This window comes from Quercus lobata, unplaced genomic scaffold, assembly GCF_001633185.2.
Source record: "Quercus lobata isolate SW786 unplaced genomic scaffold, ValleyOak3.0 Primary Assembly Scq3eQI_100, whole genome shotgun sequence".
Classification (NCBI taxonomy): Eukaryota; Viridiplantae; Streptophyta; class Magnoliopsida; order Fagales; family Fagaceae; genus Quercus; species Quercus lobata.
The window spans coordinates 120550-136911 of record NW_022154707.1 but is presented as its reverse complement, the minus strand read 5'-3'; the positions used below and the strand labels follow the sequence as shown (position 1 = coordinate 136911).

The following is a 16362-nucleotide window of genomic DNA, read 5'->3' as shown; positions in this document are numbered from 1 at the left end:
CATGAATTAATGACTTTGACTCTGATATTATTTGTTAAGTTGTGAGATATGCCACTCTATTCCAAACATTGGTGATGTGGAAGACACATTCAAATTTTTTTTTATGACATTCAACATTATGTCTTCGCCTGTTTTAGAACAATCGTAGGAATCGAATTGTGGTCCCCCAAGAGTAAGAAATCATTGAAGTAAAATTGTATTTTAGTAGATGTGTAAGGAAACCAATGTGGTGTTTTTGGGGGGGGGGGGGGGGGGTCAGGGGACCTAAATTGTGCTTTTGTCCTATTATAGGGAAACAAATGGGATTTTGGGAATGCTTCCTTCAACTCATAAGGCGTTAGTTGAATTTTAGAGAAAGAGAAACTCTTAAGAGAATTCTGATTAAAGAATAATCGTTTTTAGACTTGAGATCAATTAAAAAGTTTAATAAAACTTGATTCAGAAGTTAAAATACTCTAAAAGAGATTAATTACAGTACACCAAACCATAACAAGACCCTAATTTATTTAAGACAATATTAAAAACACCTAAAATGAAGAAACATAGTAAGCTACAAACTAAAATCCTAAAAATTACATAAAAATTTTAAAAGTTAACAAACAACAAAAATTAAACACTATAATCTATCCTACATCAACAGAGTTTAAAGTGGTCTTCGCTTAATTCAATGTTGGCCAAAAGACATTCATATTAAAATACAGCAGAGATGCACATTTTATTTTACACACTAAGACGATATATAGGCATGGGTTGACTACAATGGCGCCAATGACCATGTTCATAGCTTTACATTATTGCTACGATCATTTATACATAAATTTTCTGAATGTGGCAGTGGGGAAGAAAATAAATTGAGAGATGTGTCCGATGTTTCATCTGCAATTGGTCGAAACTCGAAAGGAAAGATGGAGCCCATGGCAGTGACCATTACCGTGGTCAGGGGACTGAAAGTCACAAAGTTACCACATTTTTTTTCTTTCTAATTTAATCATTTCGCTTGAAAGTTCTAAGCTATAACTATTGCTGCTGTGACTTTGCACTGTTATTCAACGAAAAGTACTGAATCGTGTTTTACGTTTTTTTTTTTTTTTTTTTTTTTGGTGCTCAAAAACGTGTTTTACGTTTGTAGGTCCCAATAGACACAAATTGACGGTAATGAAAATGGGGAAGAAAATAAGTTGAGAGATGTGTCCCATGTTTCATCAGCAATTGGTCGAAACTCGAAAGGAAAGATGGAGCCCATGGCAGTGACCATTACCGTGGATAGGGGACTGAAAGTCACAAAGTTACCACATTTTGCTATTGCTGCTGTGACTTTGCACTGTTATTCAACGAAAAGTACTGAATTTTTTTTTTTTTTTTTTTTTGGGGGGGGGCTCAAAAAACGTGTTTTACGTTTGTAGGTCCCAATAGACACAAATTGACAGTAATGAAAATAACTTAGACATAAAGAGGGATATGGATCGATGTTAATATTGGACCCGCGTGGCTTGAATTGCCAAGCCCAAATTTGGTCAATCCAAATTGTAAAAGGAATGCTTCTTTGCCGACTTGGTTAATAACACACACTCTCTCTCTCTCTCTCTCTCTCTCTCTCTCTCATATATATATATATATAGATTGTTACGCGTGGCACTACAAAGTGAATTGAAAATTCCTAAAACCTAGTAGTAGCTGCATAAGAAGAGCAGAGCTTTCTTGTCTTGTGGGTGAGAGAGAGATTTAGGGTGTAATTAGGATTTGGGTTTTTAGAGAGTGTTATTATGCATTATTGTATCTCCCCATTTTCATAGTGAAAATTTTCCGTTGTCATCGTGAAGGTAAGTAGTTTGCTAAACCACGTAAATTCTTATATTCTTTGTGTATGCTTATTATTTAATTCCACTTATTTACGGTTATTGATTTAAGTCATGGGGTGCTATTTGCACAATAGTTTTAAGCTCAAAAAACGTGTTTTACTTTTCTAGGTCCCAATGGAGACAAATTGACACTAATGATAATAACTTAGACATAAAGAGGGATATGGATCGATTTTTTATTATTATAAGAAAATAGCACTTTTATTCAATCAAAAGAAACAATGACAGAATCCTGGATGAGGGCTTGGACAATACAAGAAGGGAGACTCCCCAATCCATACACAAGAATCATCTATGCTAAGTGCAAATTTTGCTAAAAGATGGGTAGGTTTGTTCCCTTGCCTCCGTACATGAGAAACATTAATTGAATGAAACTCCGAGCTGATTAGTTGCATGCCAAGACACAAAGAGTCAACTAATGAGGGGGAATTGGACAGACCACAGAGAGCACATACAATCACCAATGAATCCCCTTCCAAAACAACATTTTGAAAACTCGAGTCCCACACTAGTTGAAGGCCAGCTTCAAAAGCTTTTGCCTCTACTTCTAGTGGGCCCAATGGAACATGAAAATGTTTGCATAGCGCAGCATCAAGTCTACCTACATCATCCCGTAACACAACACCAATTCCCGCAGAGCTACTAGGCTTGGATAAGGCGCCATCCACATTAATCTTAAGCATGAAAGGGGGTGGTGGGGTCTAGGTGACATTGATGATCTCGGGTCTAACTACAATAGAATCTGTCGCAGCTGTATATTCGATCAAGTAATGAGAAGCCCATTGGACAAGAGCTTCCGAAGTCTTCCTGGTACCCCCGTGTCGGACCGAATTTTGATTACTCCATAACAACCATGCTATCGTGACCACCAGAGCTACCTTCTCTTCATCAAAGGACTCTATCATCAACAAGAACCATAACAGATCAAAGAAGGAGTGAAATTGGCCTGTCCTGAGTGAACTAGGAAGCTTTGAACAACTCCAGACTAATTGAGCTCTAGGACATGACCAAAACAGATGTCTAGAGGATTTGGAAGCCTCACCACACTTGTCACATAGGCTATCCGTGAGCACTTTACATTGGAACAAATTATCTTTGGTTGGAAGAATATTACGACAGGCCCTCCAAGTGAAATGGCGAACCTTGTGAGGGATAGGAAGTTGCCATAGTTTCCTCCAAAAACCCCGTGCGAGCTATCCGACGAGACTGAAGCATTCTGGGCAGTATGGTGGAGATTCATAGCAACCTTATAGGCACTACGGACTGTAAAGCAGCCATTATTAGTTTCCACCCAAATAATAGGATCATCTGGCAGTCTAATACTCAGCGGTATGCCCAAAATAGTTTCGGCATCGACAGGTAGGAAGAGTTGGCGAATGACTTCTTCTTTCCAGCTTTTCCTCTCTGTATGGATAAGCTTACTCACCCTAGTATCTTGGTGTAGGAAAAGTCTGGGCGAGATAACTTATGGCTTGACCCCCGAGGCAGCCATTTATCCCCCAAAATTCGGATATCCTTGCCATTTCCAACCCTCCAAACGAACACCCTGCTTGACAATGGATTGGGCCGATAATGTTCTATGCCAAGTATAAGAGGGGTTGTTTCCAAGAGCAGCATTCAAGAAGTCACCATGGGGGAAACATTTAGCCTTGAGGACCCGGTATAGAAGAGAATTTTGGCCATTTTGGAGCCGCCAACCTTATTTAGCTAGTAAGGCCAAATTAAAGTATTTTAATTGTTTAAAATTGTTAGGGACATATTTTTATGTAATTGGCATATCCTTTGACAAAACACACTTTATTTGTATTTGGGTAAATCTAAGTAGGTTCAAGATGATCATTACAAGTTGTTAAATTAAAGACATGAAGATTACTCAAGAACTACTCAAGAAAAGTGCAATCTGCAGGTCTTGATACCTCCTCGACAGAAGCTCGATCTCTTGAGATTCATTAAAGCTTAACAAATGTCTTGATCTATTGAGCTTACGGGATTTAGATTATAGCCAACAACGTTTTTATTCTAAAAGGCTATTTGTTTATGGGTTTTGTATAATTCTTATAGGATTAGGAAAACCCAAGGTTTATGTAATCCTTATTGGACTAGGAAAGCTCAAGGTTTGTGTAAACCTATTTGGAATAGGAGAGCCCATTAAGCTCCTATTTAAAGGAGGTGGAAAAAGAAAAACCTAACCCTAGAGAGCTTCATAAGGTTTTCTTTTTGAAACCCTAGCCTCCTCCTATAGAAGAAAGAGTTCTTGCTGCGTTTCTTGTACGTCTTTGGGTTCTGTAACCAAGCAAAATCTCTTGCACCAACATTAAAGATCTTATTGGTGTTTCTATGTGAAACTGTTGCAAATCAACTACAACAATCAAAGGGTTACTGTGGGGTTAGTCACGTACTTGGATTCGTGCAAAGGAGTAAGCTACGTACTGAGATTCGCGCATCAATTGGTTAGTCATGTACTGGGAGCCATGCATTAAAAAAGAGAGATTGTCACTACAGAACAAGTCCAATTGGGTATTGGGATAAGGGTTCAACTGTAGGTTGGTATACGGTATCGGGATTTCTTTACTATTAACCGTTTGTTGTGATAATAGTAGAATTTCAGGAGTAGTGACCTTAAAATCACCCCGTGGGATTTTTGCCTTGTTGGTTTTCCCCATTCGTAAACAAATCATCGTGTCAATTTATTTTCCATTGCATAGTTAGTTTAATTAGTGATTTGTTTGTGCTACCACGCGTTTGCATGTTAATTAACTTAATTAATTCACTTGGCTAAATTAATTGGTTAATTTATCACAAGGGGTCAATTCGTTTTTGGCCTATCAAAAACCCATCCCACCACTCTCCTTTGGTTCACACAACTTATCCCAACTCAACCAAGCCACCTTCTTCTCCTCTCCTCGTTGCCCCCACCAAAATTGCCTTATCATACTAGTAAGCTCGTCACAAAGAGAGTCCAGGATCTTGAAACAACTCATGGTGTAAGGGGGGATAGCTTGGGCCACTGTTTTAATCAAGACCTCCTTACCTGCCTTTGAAAGAAGTTTACCCTTCCAACCAGCCAATTTCTTAGAAAGCTTAACTTTTATGTCATTAAAACTAGCTCTTTTGTTCCTCCCCACAAGGGATGGCAATCCCAAGTATTTTTCATGTTGTTTAATAACCTGTGCTCCAAACCGAACCTTTATTTCCTCCTGAACCTCTTTTGAGGTGTTGATGCTAAAAAAAAAAGAAGTCTTAGCACGATTAAGTTGTTGACCTGATGCCTTCTCATACACTTGGAAAATTTGTTGTAAATAATCACAATCAAATAAGGTAGCCTTGCAAAATATGAGGCTATCATCAGCAAAGAACAAGTGTGAAAGTTTAGGCTCCCTCCTACAGATAGAAATACCCTCCAGTACCCCTTCCTCCACTGACTTCTTAATCAAAGCAAACAGACCTTCAGCCACAATGAGAAAAAGATAAGGCAATAAAGGATCACTTTGGCGAATTCCCCTTGAAGGTTGAATTGATTTGCTAATCTTTCCATTAATTTTGAAAGAATATGATACTATTGTCACACATCTCATAATCAAACTCTTCCATCTCGAATCAAACACCAATTTCTCCATAATCTTCTTAAGACACACCCATTCCACACGGTCATAAAGTTTTGCTCATATCAAGTTTCAATGCCATCTTACCCTTCCTCCTTACCTTTTTATGGCTTATATGGTGCATAGCCTCAAAAGCCACAAGAACATTATCCGTAATCAACCTACCATGCACAAAGGCACTTTGGGTATTACTGATGATAGAGGGAAGAACTTTTTTTGAACCTATTAGCAATCACTTTAGAAGCAAGTTTAAAATCACATTACATAAACTAATCGGGCGACAATCAGAAATATTTTTGGGATCTTTATTTTTTGGAATCAAAACAACATGCGTATCATTAAACATGGGAGGAGCAATACCGAAGTTTAAGAAGTCTAGTACCGTCTTAGTAACCAAGTGTCCAATGGAAGGCCAGAAGTGTTTGGAAAACAAAGGAGGCATGCCATCTAGACCCGGTGACTTAAGGGGGTACATTTGTTTAAGGGCCACATACAATTCACTGCCTTGGAAGGTCCTGTTGAGCATCTAGTTCATGGAAGCGGATACATGTGGTTGAATGGCTGCCAATAGCTCAGTAAATTCCGTGGGCCCAGAAGAGCAAAAAAGTGCACTATAGTGGCTAGTCACAATATCTTCTATTCTTTGTTCGCCCTCCTGCCAAATGCCATTTGAATCCAGCAACCCAATAATGGTATTCTTCTTGTGGCGTGATGAAGCTCGTGCATGGAAGTACTAAGTATTTTGGTCTCCTGCCTGAAACCAATTCCCACAGGACCTCTGAAACCACATGGCCGTCTCTCTGTCCAGCCAACAATTCAAATCTACACGTGTCTCCCTTATTGCACTAATGGTAGCTGGAGAAGCCGCTTGGAGCTCGAGCCATTCCAGTCTCTTTTGAAGTTCATTAATCTTCATTCCAACATGCCCGAACTCCCTCTTATTCCACACTTCTAACCGATTCCGACATAACTCCATACACCTCGATATCGGAAATCTACCGACAAACACGCTTCCTTCCTCCCAAGCGTTCTTTACTATGTCTTCACACTTTGGATCCTTCAGCCACATAGATTTGAATTTGAAAATCTTTCGTTGAAACCGTTTCTTTTGTTTCAAGAAGAAGTGCAACGAAAGAGGAGAGTGATCTGACGCCGAGTTTGAGAGGTGATAAACTCGAGCTTCCTTAAACCGTGCACCCCATGCTAGCGACGCCACAGCTTTGTCCAACCTTTCTCTAATCTGATCCCCATCCACTGACTAATAAAGCCACGTGAAGCGTGGTCCCACAAAGCCCATGTCACATAACCCACACCAGTTCAACGTGTTTGTGAAATTCTTCATTTGTCGTCTTGGTCGTGAACTCCCTCCTTTCTCAGAATCACTAGCAAGCTCATTAGAGTCTCCAATAACCAACCAAGGTAATGTAGACCTGTCTTGAATCACCTTCAGTAAAGCCCACAATTCATCTCTTCTTGAAGTTTTTGGAGCCCCGTAAAAACCAGTCAAGTGCTACTAATCTGTTGAAACTACACCCTTAACCAAAGTGTCAATGTGTGATTGATTTGCTTCAAGTATTTCAACCTCAATACCTTCCTTCCAAAAGAGAGCAAGGCCACCACTCCTACCCACGCTAGGTACTACCCAACTGAATTTGAAATTACACTGATCTCTAACTTTCTCTGCTTTCTCTTTATTTAGTTTAGTCTCTATAAGGAAGACTAAAATGGGCTCTTCTTGTTGTACCACCTTTTGCAAGGCTTTAATTGTCTGAGGGTTCCCAAGCCCTTGGCAAATCCAACTGAGGAGACTTATTGGACCCGGTGGGGCTACTCAGCAACCTCCATTGATCCTAAAAAGATTGATAGTGCACCAACATCCTCTGTTCTCTTCAAACGCTTTTCCTTCTCCCACAATTCTGTAGAGTCCTTAGACAATGCATCACCCTTTCTCTTAGGCCCTTGTTTCAAAATCTGGTCATGGTCTATCATAGTTTGGGTTGAAATAATGCTTGGCCCAATGAGCTTGCCCCTATCCTTACCCTGTGTTTTAGTTAGCCCTCCTTTCCTCAATGGCTCTTCTCAACCCAACCCATATCAAAACTAAACTTTTGCTTATCCATGGATATTAACTCCGTGTCCTTTGGCTCCAGACTCACCTCACGGCTCTTCTACATATCCATAATTGATTGCCCCATATTTTCCTTCGAAAAAACCTCCTTATTGCTTACCTCAATACTGCTAGTTGTACATTTTGAATTTGAAATCAAACTAACTTGATCCACGGCCTTAATGCCCTTAATTGCTCCCGAGAAATCAGCTTGCAATTGATTATGGAAATCATGTGCCGCATTCTCCGTTCCATCCATTTTGGTCACTGTTTCATCGGAATTCCCCACCGGCGAGATCAAAGAATGTCCCACACCTTCATTCGGCCCCTTCTCATCCACCAAAGCACGCCGAGGTTGATCCTAAGCATCAAACCCCTTAACTTCTACATAAGAATGACGGGAAGGATTAAACTGTGGCGCTTTCAACCATGCCCCAAACTGATGTTCCTCCAATGCAAGAGAACCCTTACTCTGTAGCCATGTTGGGCACTCCTTATCATCGTGAGTAAACCTACCGCACCAATAGCATAAGTTTGGAAGACGTTCGTACTGAAAAGAAATCCACCGTTCTGAATTCTGCCCAAAAGTGACTTTTCTTCCACGACAAATCGGTTCCAAAATATTCACTGAGACCTTCACATGCATGAATATTCCACCCGTCAACTTTGAAGCATCCCTTGTTTTAATGACTAGTCCTATCATTTCACCCAAACTGAATGCTATCTCCTCAGAAAGATGAGAGAAAGGTAAGTGATGGATCTGCACCCAAAACGAAACCCTTTCAAAGTGCAGGTCTTGGATTGGTACTGAACCATCGTACCGAAGGAAAGCCACAAGATTTCTGTCAAACGACCAAGGCTCACCCATAAGAACTTTCTCAACATCCTCCTCCAACTCAAAAGTGAACACCACGTAATTGTGCTTAGCATCACTGTCATGGAAATCCCCGCTTGTTCGCCAAAGAGGTCGAAAAGTCCAAGCCACAACATCAACGTTCAATGACCTACGTGAGAAGAACTTGGCCACTAAAGCAAACCCCTGTATTTTCTTATTCCTCGATAGGTCCATATCTTCTCCCTCTATACTAGACAAAGATAGTTTTTGCCAGCTATGAGTGAGATCCTCCATCCCTATAAACAAAGACAAGACAAAACCAGAAAAGAAACATGCCCTACTAGTATAGCAACCACTAGAGGGGACAGATTGTCCTCGAAGTAAGGGTAACGAAATACTTCAGTAAGGCAAGATAGAGAGCAACCCTACCCTACCCTACCCTATCGAGAACCAGTGTCTCTCAATATGGATCGATGTTAGTATGTTACTCTAAATATTTTTCTCCCTACAATTAATTACTCTCCTCTAAATGATTTTCTCTTTCAAACTCAAGATCCATTTGTTGAAGAACCAGTTCACCGGATCCCATTTTCTCTCTCCTCTAATTTATTTTCTCACTATTTTTCTTCTATTTTTTAATGTAGAAATTTATACTAAATTTCACTTTTGGAAAGTTGAGGATTATTTTTGTGATATTTTTTATATTTCATAATTTTCATTTTGGCTCTTTATGTATGTTTTCATTTTCATATTGGTTCTGCCATCAATTTTTGATAATAATTTGATCATTAAGTGCCTTCATGTTTAACTACTTCATGAAGTACTGACTCTAAAATGTTATGGAATGCAAGAATTTCATTGTTGTATGCTAAAAACCATACTATGAATAGTTAGATTACTAGTGGAAATTGATGCAATGCCAATATGAAAACAAAATTAAGCATGAAGGATCAATACAAAATTTTGAAATGTAATGGACTATAAATGAAAACTTTCCTAAATTTTAAGGACCAAAAATATACTTTGAATTGAAATTCAAAAATGACAAAACATAGTAGAATAGTTACAAGAAATAGAATTTGAGTTATTATAGGACCACAATTTTTACCACACACTTTCTCACAACTAACCTATGTGGCACATTATGACTAGTTGTTTGTCACATTCACATGAATCCAACACCATTTTTTTTTTTTTCACCACTCATAATTTACCACATCAAAGTTGTGGGACTTGTGGCAAAGTTGTAGCACAAAGGGTTGGGGTTGCAAAATTTTCTCATAGAGCTTATCAATTTAAAAACTAGTACTTTATGACAAGTTTGGCTTAGTTTTTTGAAATTGAGTTTTTTTTTTGAAAAAAAAAAAGTATTTTGGTCATTGCTACTCATCTGGCATAATGCGAAAAAGAAGAAAATTTACATTATTGGACCCAAAAAGGACAATTTGTAAATTTTACCAAGTCCATTATATCACGTTTTGGAACCACAAACGTGGTTTTTTACCCAAAATATGGTAACCAAACGGGAGCTTAATCAAATGCCTTATTTGAATTCACAAAAAGAACTACTCTAGAATCCCTTTGAAAATAAGTGAAATTCTTTAGAATGCTTCATAAAAATTTTACCGAGAGAGAGAGAAAGAGAGAGAGAGAGAGGCTTCATAAACTTGATTGACAATTAAAATATTCTAAAAGAAATGACATTTTTTATTTAGTACTCAATGGTCATTCCACATAGATGAGTGGAATAACCCTTTTAATAACAAAATCAAACTTGATGGACTAAAATAAAAACAACACTAAACTTTAAGAGTAAAAAATGTAATTTATTCATAAGACTCTCATATATGTTTGGTTCCAATCAATACATTTTCTATCAAATACATACAAAATTTAAAAAACGTGCTTTTTATGAAGGTTACAACACTACAAGAAAAACGAGTTATTGCAGCGGGTGCGAAAACTGCTGCTATATGTCTCCTATTGCGGCGTGTTTTTGGCCCGCCGCTATACATGAGATCTATTGCGGCGTTTTTTGTGACCACCGCTATAGGTAGGGTTTTTTGCGGCGTCCTACAGCGGCGGGACATAAAACTGTAAAAACCTTATAGGAACCAATAATTAGAGAGATTATTTTGATATCGTTAACTTAGGTTAGCTTGTGGTATGGAGTCTAAGGACTTTGCTCTTAGTTGTGTTACTCCATATCAAAGAACCAAGTGAATTTTGTCATTTTGATTGCCTAGACAGTAAAAACCCTTTAATCTCGGTCTTTCCCTCTTCGCACTATGCTGCTACATGGCTAGTTCAAAGGGAAGATGTACTAGTCAAATTCTTAGAAAAGAAAAAAAAAATGCAAATTCTTAATTGACTTTAAAATGAAAGCTAAAGCCAAAATGCCATGGAGAGAGACATCAAATTGATGCATAACAGGTTCACAACTATGCTTGCTTTAGGAAAGATATTAGGTAGCGACTTGACATATCATATTTAGCAGGCCACTTGATGGCACTCATTGTACGTATCATCATCATTGAATCTTTTTCATGGCTTAAGAGCATCTCAACTACTTGGCTCATGGAAGGTCTTACATCTTTGTCTTCTTTTACGCATTGTAGAGAAACCCAAACCAAAGTTTCCATCTTGCCCATGTCATATTTACCTTCCAACATTGGATCAATGATCTCTTCAAGTGAGGAAGTATTTGCAGCCACTCTGTTCAATTTTTCCCTCACCCATGTAACCAATCTTTTGTGCTCTACCTCCACACCATCATGTATAGCATGGATACTACTTGATGGGCCCTTTCCGGTTACCATTTCCAATACAACAATTCCATAACTATAAACATCAACTTTCAAGGTGATGGGGAGATTCCAAACCCACTCTGGAGCCATATAACCTCGGGTTCCTCTTATCCTTGAGAAGCTTGAATTCTTAAGTGCACCTATGTTTTGTAGCCTTGACAGACCAAAATCTACCACCTTTAGTTGATAATTTGAGTCTAGAAGTATGTTTTAAGGCTTTACATCGCAATGTAAAATCCAGTCCAAGCAGTCCTCATGTAGGTAAGCTAGGCCTTTTGCAATGCCCCCCGCAATTTTGAACATTTTCTCCCAATCAAGAGTAGTAGCTGAGATTGAGAGATTATTTGCTAAAGAACCATGCTCCATGTACTTGAAAACCAAAAGCCTGTGGTTTCCTTTTGCACAATACCCCCACATCTCTATTAAGTTCGTGTGGTTAATCCTTATAATAATGCTTACTTCAGCTAGAAATTCATCTTCTCCTTGGTTGGCTTCATTGAGATGCTTGATTGCTGCAACTCAATTGTCATTTAATACCCCTTTGTAGACAATTCCCCTGGCACCTCTTCCAATTTCCTCAGTAAAACTCTTAGTGGCCTTTTTTAGTTCAGCATAGGTAAAATTTCTAAATTTGTTGGCACAAAGAGCATAGCCTTGCTTGTCTGCACTTGATCTTTTTCGGGTTTGGTTCAAGAGACACCACACCACAAAGATACATATGACTTCGAGTCCAGCCACTCCACTGGCAAACCAAAGCATAAATTTTACTGTCCCATTTTCATAGCGTTCCACATATGTTCTGTCTGCAAACTGTGGAATTCTGAATTAGTAATCTATTGTTACTAAAATTTAAATGATTATATAAAATGTGCAGATGCAACATAAAGTATGTTCCTAAAAAATTACAGACCCTAAATAGCTCTTCTACTTCCACCATACATGATGATGTGTTTTGGAAGGGATGTATATGATAATTTCTTCTATCAAATACAAATAAATACAATAAAAGGCATTATCATTGTACCTTACTCGTGCAGTTTAAATTGAATTCTTCTATAGGTTTGGCGTAAGAGAAGATATTGTTTTGTGGCACTTTCAAGAAAAGGTCTCCAGAGAAACTCGGCAATTGATACCCATTCAACAATAGTATCTTAAGGTAACAAGTTGGAAAACCAGTATCCTTCTTAAAGGAGTATTGGAATGCTTTGCAATCGCATAATTGCAAACATAAATCCCAACATTGATCAAAGGTGTAATTGGGATGAAACCCATAATCATAACCGTAAAATTCAACATGGGATAGCAGCATAAAGCCAAACTCATTTTTGTCACAAGAGAGATCAAATTCGGTTTCACACCCATAAGCCCAATCAGTATGATTTTTCATCTTGTACCCTGGAAGACAAGAACATTTCCTTCCAGAACTAACAGCATAACTGCACAAACTGTTGGCCCCACAAGCAAAATGAATATTGCAAGGTGTCTGAATGGCTTGCCAAGAGACAATCCAAGTTTGCCTCTCCTCTTCCCAACTGTACGATCGAATATTACCATCGTAATCAACTGTCAATCTTCTATGAAGCATGGCTCCCTGGTCATTTGACATAAAATTAAAACCATCATATGAACTAAAGCTCCCCAAGGAATTAAGGACAGCAATTCTACTATTGTTATATGAGTTCCTCCCCGCCTCCCAGCTTGCAAGCCATGGGTCAGGCCAATAGATACTGGAAATCTCAGGATCATTATGGAGAAGGCGGAGAACGTTATCATTGTCGAAGAAAAGCTGATAGAATCCAGAATGATAGTTGCCCTGACTTCTTGAGGATGCAAGCTTTATGTTTTTAGTGAGTAGTTGTTGAGGAAGAAGTGTATCTGTAGGAAAGTCAAAACTTTCCCACAAAAAACACACCTTCCATATTACGTAAAACAAGATTACCGGTGTTGTAGAGAGATAATTGTACTAAGGAAATTGAGACACTGTTTGTGGCCCAAACAGTGAACGTACCAGCATTGGTTAAGATCAGATTGCCAGTTTTAAGGAGGGAGAGCTTTGATCGCTTTCCATTAACTGGCTGGTCACGATTTGCCATCCAAACTATGGTGCGTGAGTTGCTAAACCATATGGCAAAGCAAAAGGCATTATCACCCACGCCAGCAGAGAAAGCACCATTTGGTGATTTCAGAGCTTCTTCTGTCTTCTCTACTGAGAGAGATGTGCCTCCACTTTTAGCATCTAATGTTGAAGATGAAAGGGGGAGAAGAAATGCCAAAGAGAGTAGAAGGGCTATAACTGGCCAAGCCATGATGTTCTCGAAAGCTCAAACTAGAGATTGACTGGAGCAATCAGTAGTCTGGAGTGAATAAATGTGATCATAAAACAGAAAAATGTCAAATATGGATATGTTAAAACAGAAGTCAGCAGACCAAGAGTACTCAGCCGTCACCGACATTGAAGCCAACCAAGTTCTGCTTTGAAATTTTTTGTTAAAATTCTGCTGTAAATCTTAGACTGGAGCAAAATGGTCAAAGTTCATAGGTTCTAACGTTATTGCTTTTTTCCCGATGAGACATTTAATTCCACTTTGAATCTAAATTTGCACTCACAAATGATCTTTCGTCAATAGGATTGGTTCAAGAATTCTATGCAATTTTTGGTCAAAGAAAAAAAAGATATTCCATTCAATTATAGGAGAGGTGCATATCATTTACACTCAAAACTAGAATATTAGACCTGTGGTGATGACAATGGCGCCAACGACCCCCGTACATGGAATTAGATTAGCATATCATCATTCATCAATGACTTCTCTGTATATGTAGAAGTTGATACATGATACCAAAGGTTCTTCTGCTTGGTCAAGCTTGAGCTTTACCCAATATTTAGAGAAGTAGATAGTGGATAGATGAACGAGGTCTTGGTTGAGGGACCAAATTGAGCTTTACCTAATATTTAGAGGACCAAATTAACAATTTAGCTTCTTCTTCTTTTTTTTTTTTTTTCTTTTTTTCTTTTTTTTTTTTAATTGAAGATTTAAAAATAAAAAATAAAAGACCAAACTTGAAAAGATGAAGATGCAACGATTTGATGGGCATAACGAAAAAGAAAAGAAAGAAAAGAAGATACCTTACTGATTTTGAAGTTTGGCACATTATGGAAACTGTTAAATATAAATTAAATGAATGCATAATTGAAGAAAGAGATAAACAAAAATACAACGGTTACGTGGTTCAACCTTGACAACTTATGTTAATAATATAAAGCAATGATGACTACATTTTTGCTATATGATGGTCCATAGCATACATATTACAATGACATTAATAAGGTTTATATAGAAGCTGTAGGTTCAAGGATTAAGTGTAGATGGATTTATACTACAAGTGGGCATCTTGGGCCATATAAACCCAAATATATGTTTAACATAGACATAGAAACAGAGTATGAGACAAGATTTCATTTTTCAATATTTTAAATTATTTCATAATAATGGGATACATCTGGTCCATAAATCCAATATCATCATTATAATTATGGGTTAAACTTGAGAATCACAATTTAAGTTTCTTTTTTTTTAAGTGTGTGTTACATGTGTAAAACAGCTTATGTGCAATAAAACACTTCTCATTAATTATTATATTCTTTGTTGTGGGTACAAGTATGAGATTGATTCATTGGTCAAGAGAAAGGCTTTGAACTAAATTCTAGCAAATTCATAAGAATCATAGTTGTTATAGGCACATGAAGGTGCAAATAGCTATTTAATTTTCTTGCTACAATCTGGCGGTGGAGTTTTTTTTTTTTTTTTTTTTTTTAATTATTTTTTTTTTAATTTTTATAAATAGTTTGGAAATTCTCATAGCACACAATCATAGGGATGGCAATTTTGCCCCATCCCGCCTGCTTGACCTGCCCTTCCCCGCTTTACCCTGCACGGGTTTTCCTCGTCTTGCAAAGGTGGTGGGGCGGGGATGGGGCAGGATTTTAGCCCCACACCATGGGGTGAGGTGGGGATGGGTTTAGACTTTTTAGACCCAACTTGCCCCGCCCTATCCCGTATTGATAAGATTAAATTGTAAATTTTTCATACCCTAAAACCCTACTATTTAAACAAACATATTATTAACTTATTTTATTCTACCCAACAAGGTTTTTTGCCTCTCTCTCTCTCTCACTCTCTCTCTCTCTCTCTCTCTCGGTTGGAAATAAGGTACCAATTTTAACATTTTCTTTTGTCTTTATTATAAAAAAATTTATATACAATTGAATCATTGATTTTGTATTATGAGATTTTTTTTTTTTTTTTTGTTGGGATATTGTCTTGATAAACACTTTAATAATATTATTCAATTTTTGCTAAAAATTAGTGTTTGATTTGATGGGATAAATTTATTTAAAATTTCAAGTATATTTTTATTAATGAAACAGGTTATATTAAAAAACAATTGTAATAGTTATGGGCAAATTAACAAGAAGTAGAGTTTTACGGGGTGGGGCGGGTCTTCGTGAGGCCCTAAGGAGTGGGGATGGGGCAATAAAATTTTCCTCATCATGTGAGGTGGGGTAGGGATGGGGTAAGACAAAACCATGTGGGGTGGGGTTGAAGACCCCATCCTTCGAACCTGCCTCGGCCCATTGCCATCCCTACATAGTCATACTGCCGTAGAAAGCCAAAAAGATTTGGACAAGTTACATTGCTTTTCCTAGAGCTTCTTAGTAAACAGTTTTCCTAGAAAAATATTTTCAATTGAAAAAATATTTTTACAGAAAAAAATTTAGGTTGAAACAAATGAAATTTATTCAAAAAAGAAGTACCTAATTTCATCACTCAACATCAACCTCGTGCAAAATTTTTAAGAGAGGACACACACTATTGAAATTGGGGGAGGGGGGGGGGGAGGTGGTATTAGGTGTTTCGGATGCATGCATCCTCACACTTACATGAGGGTGGGCCCAACACGAAACACCTTGTATTTTCTAAAGGGGGGCAGGGGGGAGCCGAAGTTCTTAATTCACTTCATGTGCAAGATTAATGCCATCCCAATATATGCATTGAATTTTCTCATCACATGGTAGTTGTTTTTTATCCTATTGAAAATATGAAACACAATCAGATCAATATCTATTTTTTTTTTTGTCTTTTGTTTGACA

The 16362-nt window shown here is 37.8% G+C and overlaps 3 protein-coding genes across 3 annotated transcripts; all 3 read right to left on the bottom strand.

Annotated features, from left to right (window-relative positions):
• Positions 1-4684: 4684 nt before the first annotated feature.
• On the bottom strand, positions 4685-5476 carry LOC115972936. The gene has a single exon (XM_031093158.1). The coding sequence runs from the start codon at positions 5474-5476 to the stop codon at positions 4685-4687; it is 792 nt and encodes a 263-aa protein (XP_030949018.1).
• Positions 5477-6194: 718 nt separating this feature from the next.
• Positions 6195-7827, bottom strand: LOC115972935. The gene is made up of 2 exons (XM_031093157.1): positions 7690-7827; positions 6195-6719 (listed from the first exon to the last, which is right to left on the bottom strand). Exons 1-2 carry the CDS (start codon positions 7825-7827, stop codon positions 6195-6197), a joined length of 663 nt encoding a protein of 220 aa, XP_030949017.1.
• A 4398-nt stretch (positions 7828-12225) lies between these two features.
• LOC115972934 (putative receptor protein kinase ZmPK1) lies at positions 12226-13516 on the bottom strand. The gene is made up of 2 exons (XM_031093156.1): positions 13219-13516; positions 12226-13085 (listed from the first exon to the last, which is right to left on the bottom strand). The coding sequence occupies exons 1-2, from the start codon at positions 13514-13516 to the stop codon at positions 12226-12228; spliced, it is 1158 nt and encodes a 385-aa protein (XP_030949016.1).
• Between the last annotated feature and the right edge of the window lie 2846 nt (positions 13517-16362).

Coding starts and splice junctions, on each gene's coding strand:
- LOC115972936 (XM_031093158.1), bottom strand. CDS start 5,476: ATGGAGAAATTGGTGTTTGATTCGAGATGGAAGAGTTTGATTATGAGA.
- LOC115972935 (XM_031093157.1), bottom strand. CDS start 7,827: ATGGATGGAACGGAGAATGCGGCACATGATTTCCATAATCAATTGCAA. Junction 6,720..7,689: donor GTACAACTAGCAGTATTGAG/GTAAGCAATAAG, acceptor TGGCTTTATTAG/TCAGTGGATGGGGATCAGAT.
- LOC115972934 (XM_031093156.1), bottom strand. CDS start 13,516: ATGGCTTGGCCAGTTATAGCCCTTCTACTCTCTTTGGCATTTCTTCTC. Junction 13,086..13,218: donor TCTGATCTTAACCAATGCTG/GTACGTTCACTG, acceptor ACTTTCCTACAG/ATACACTTCTTCCTCAACAA.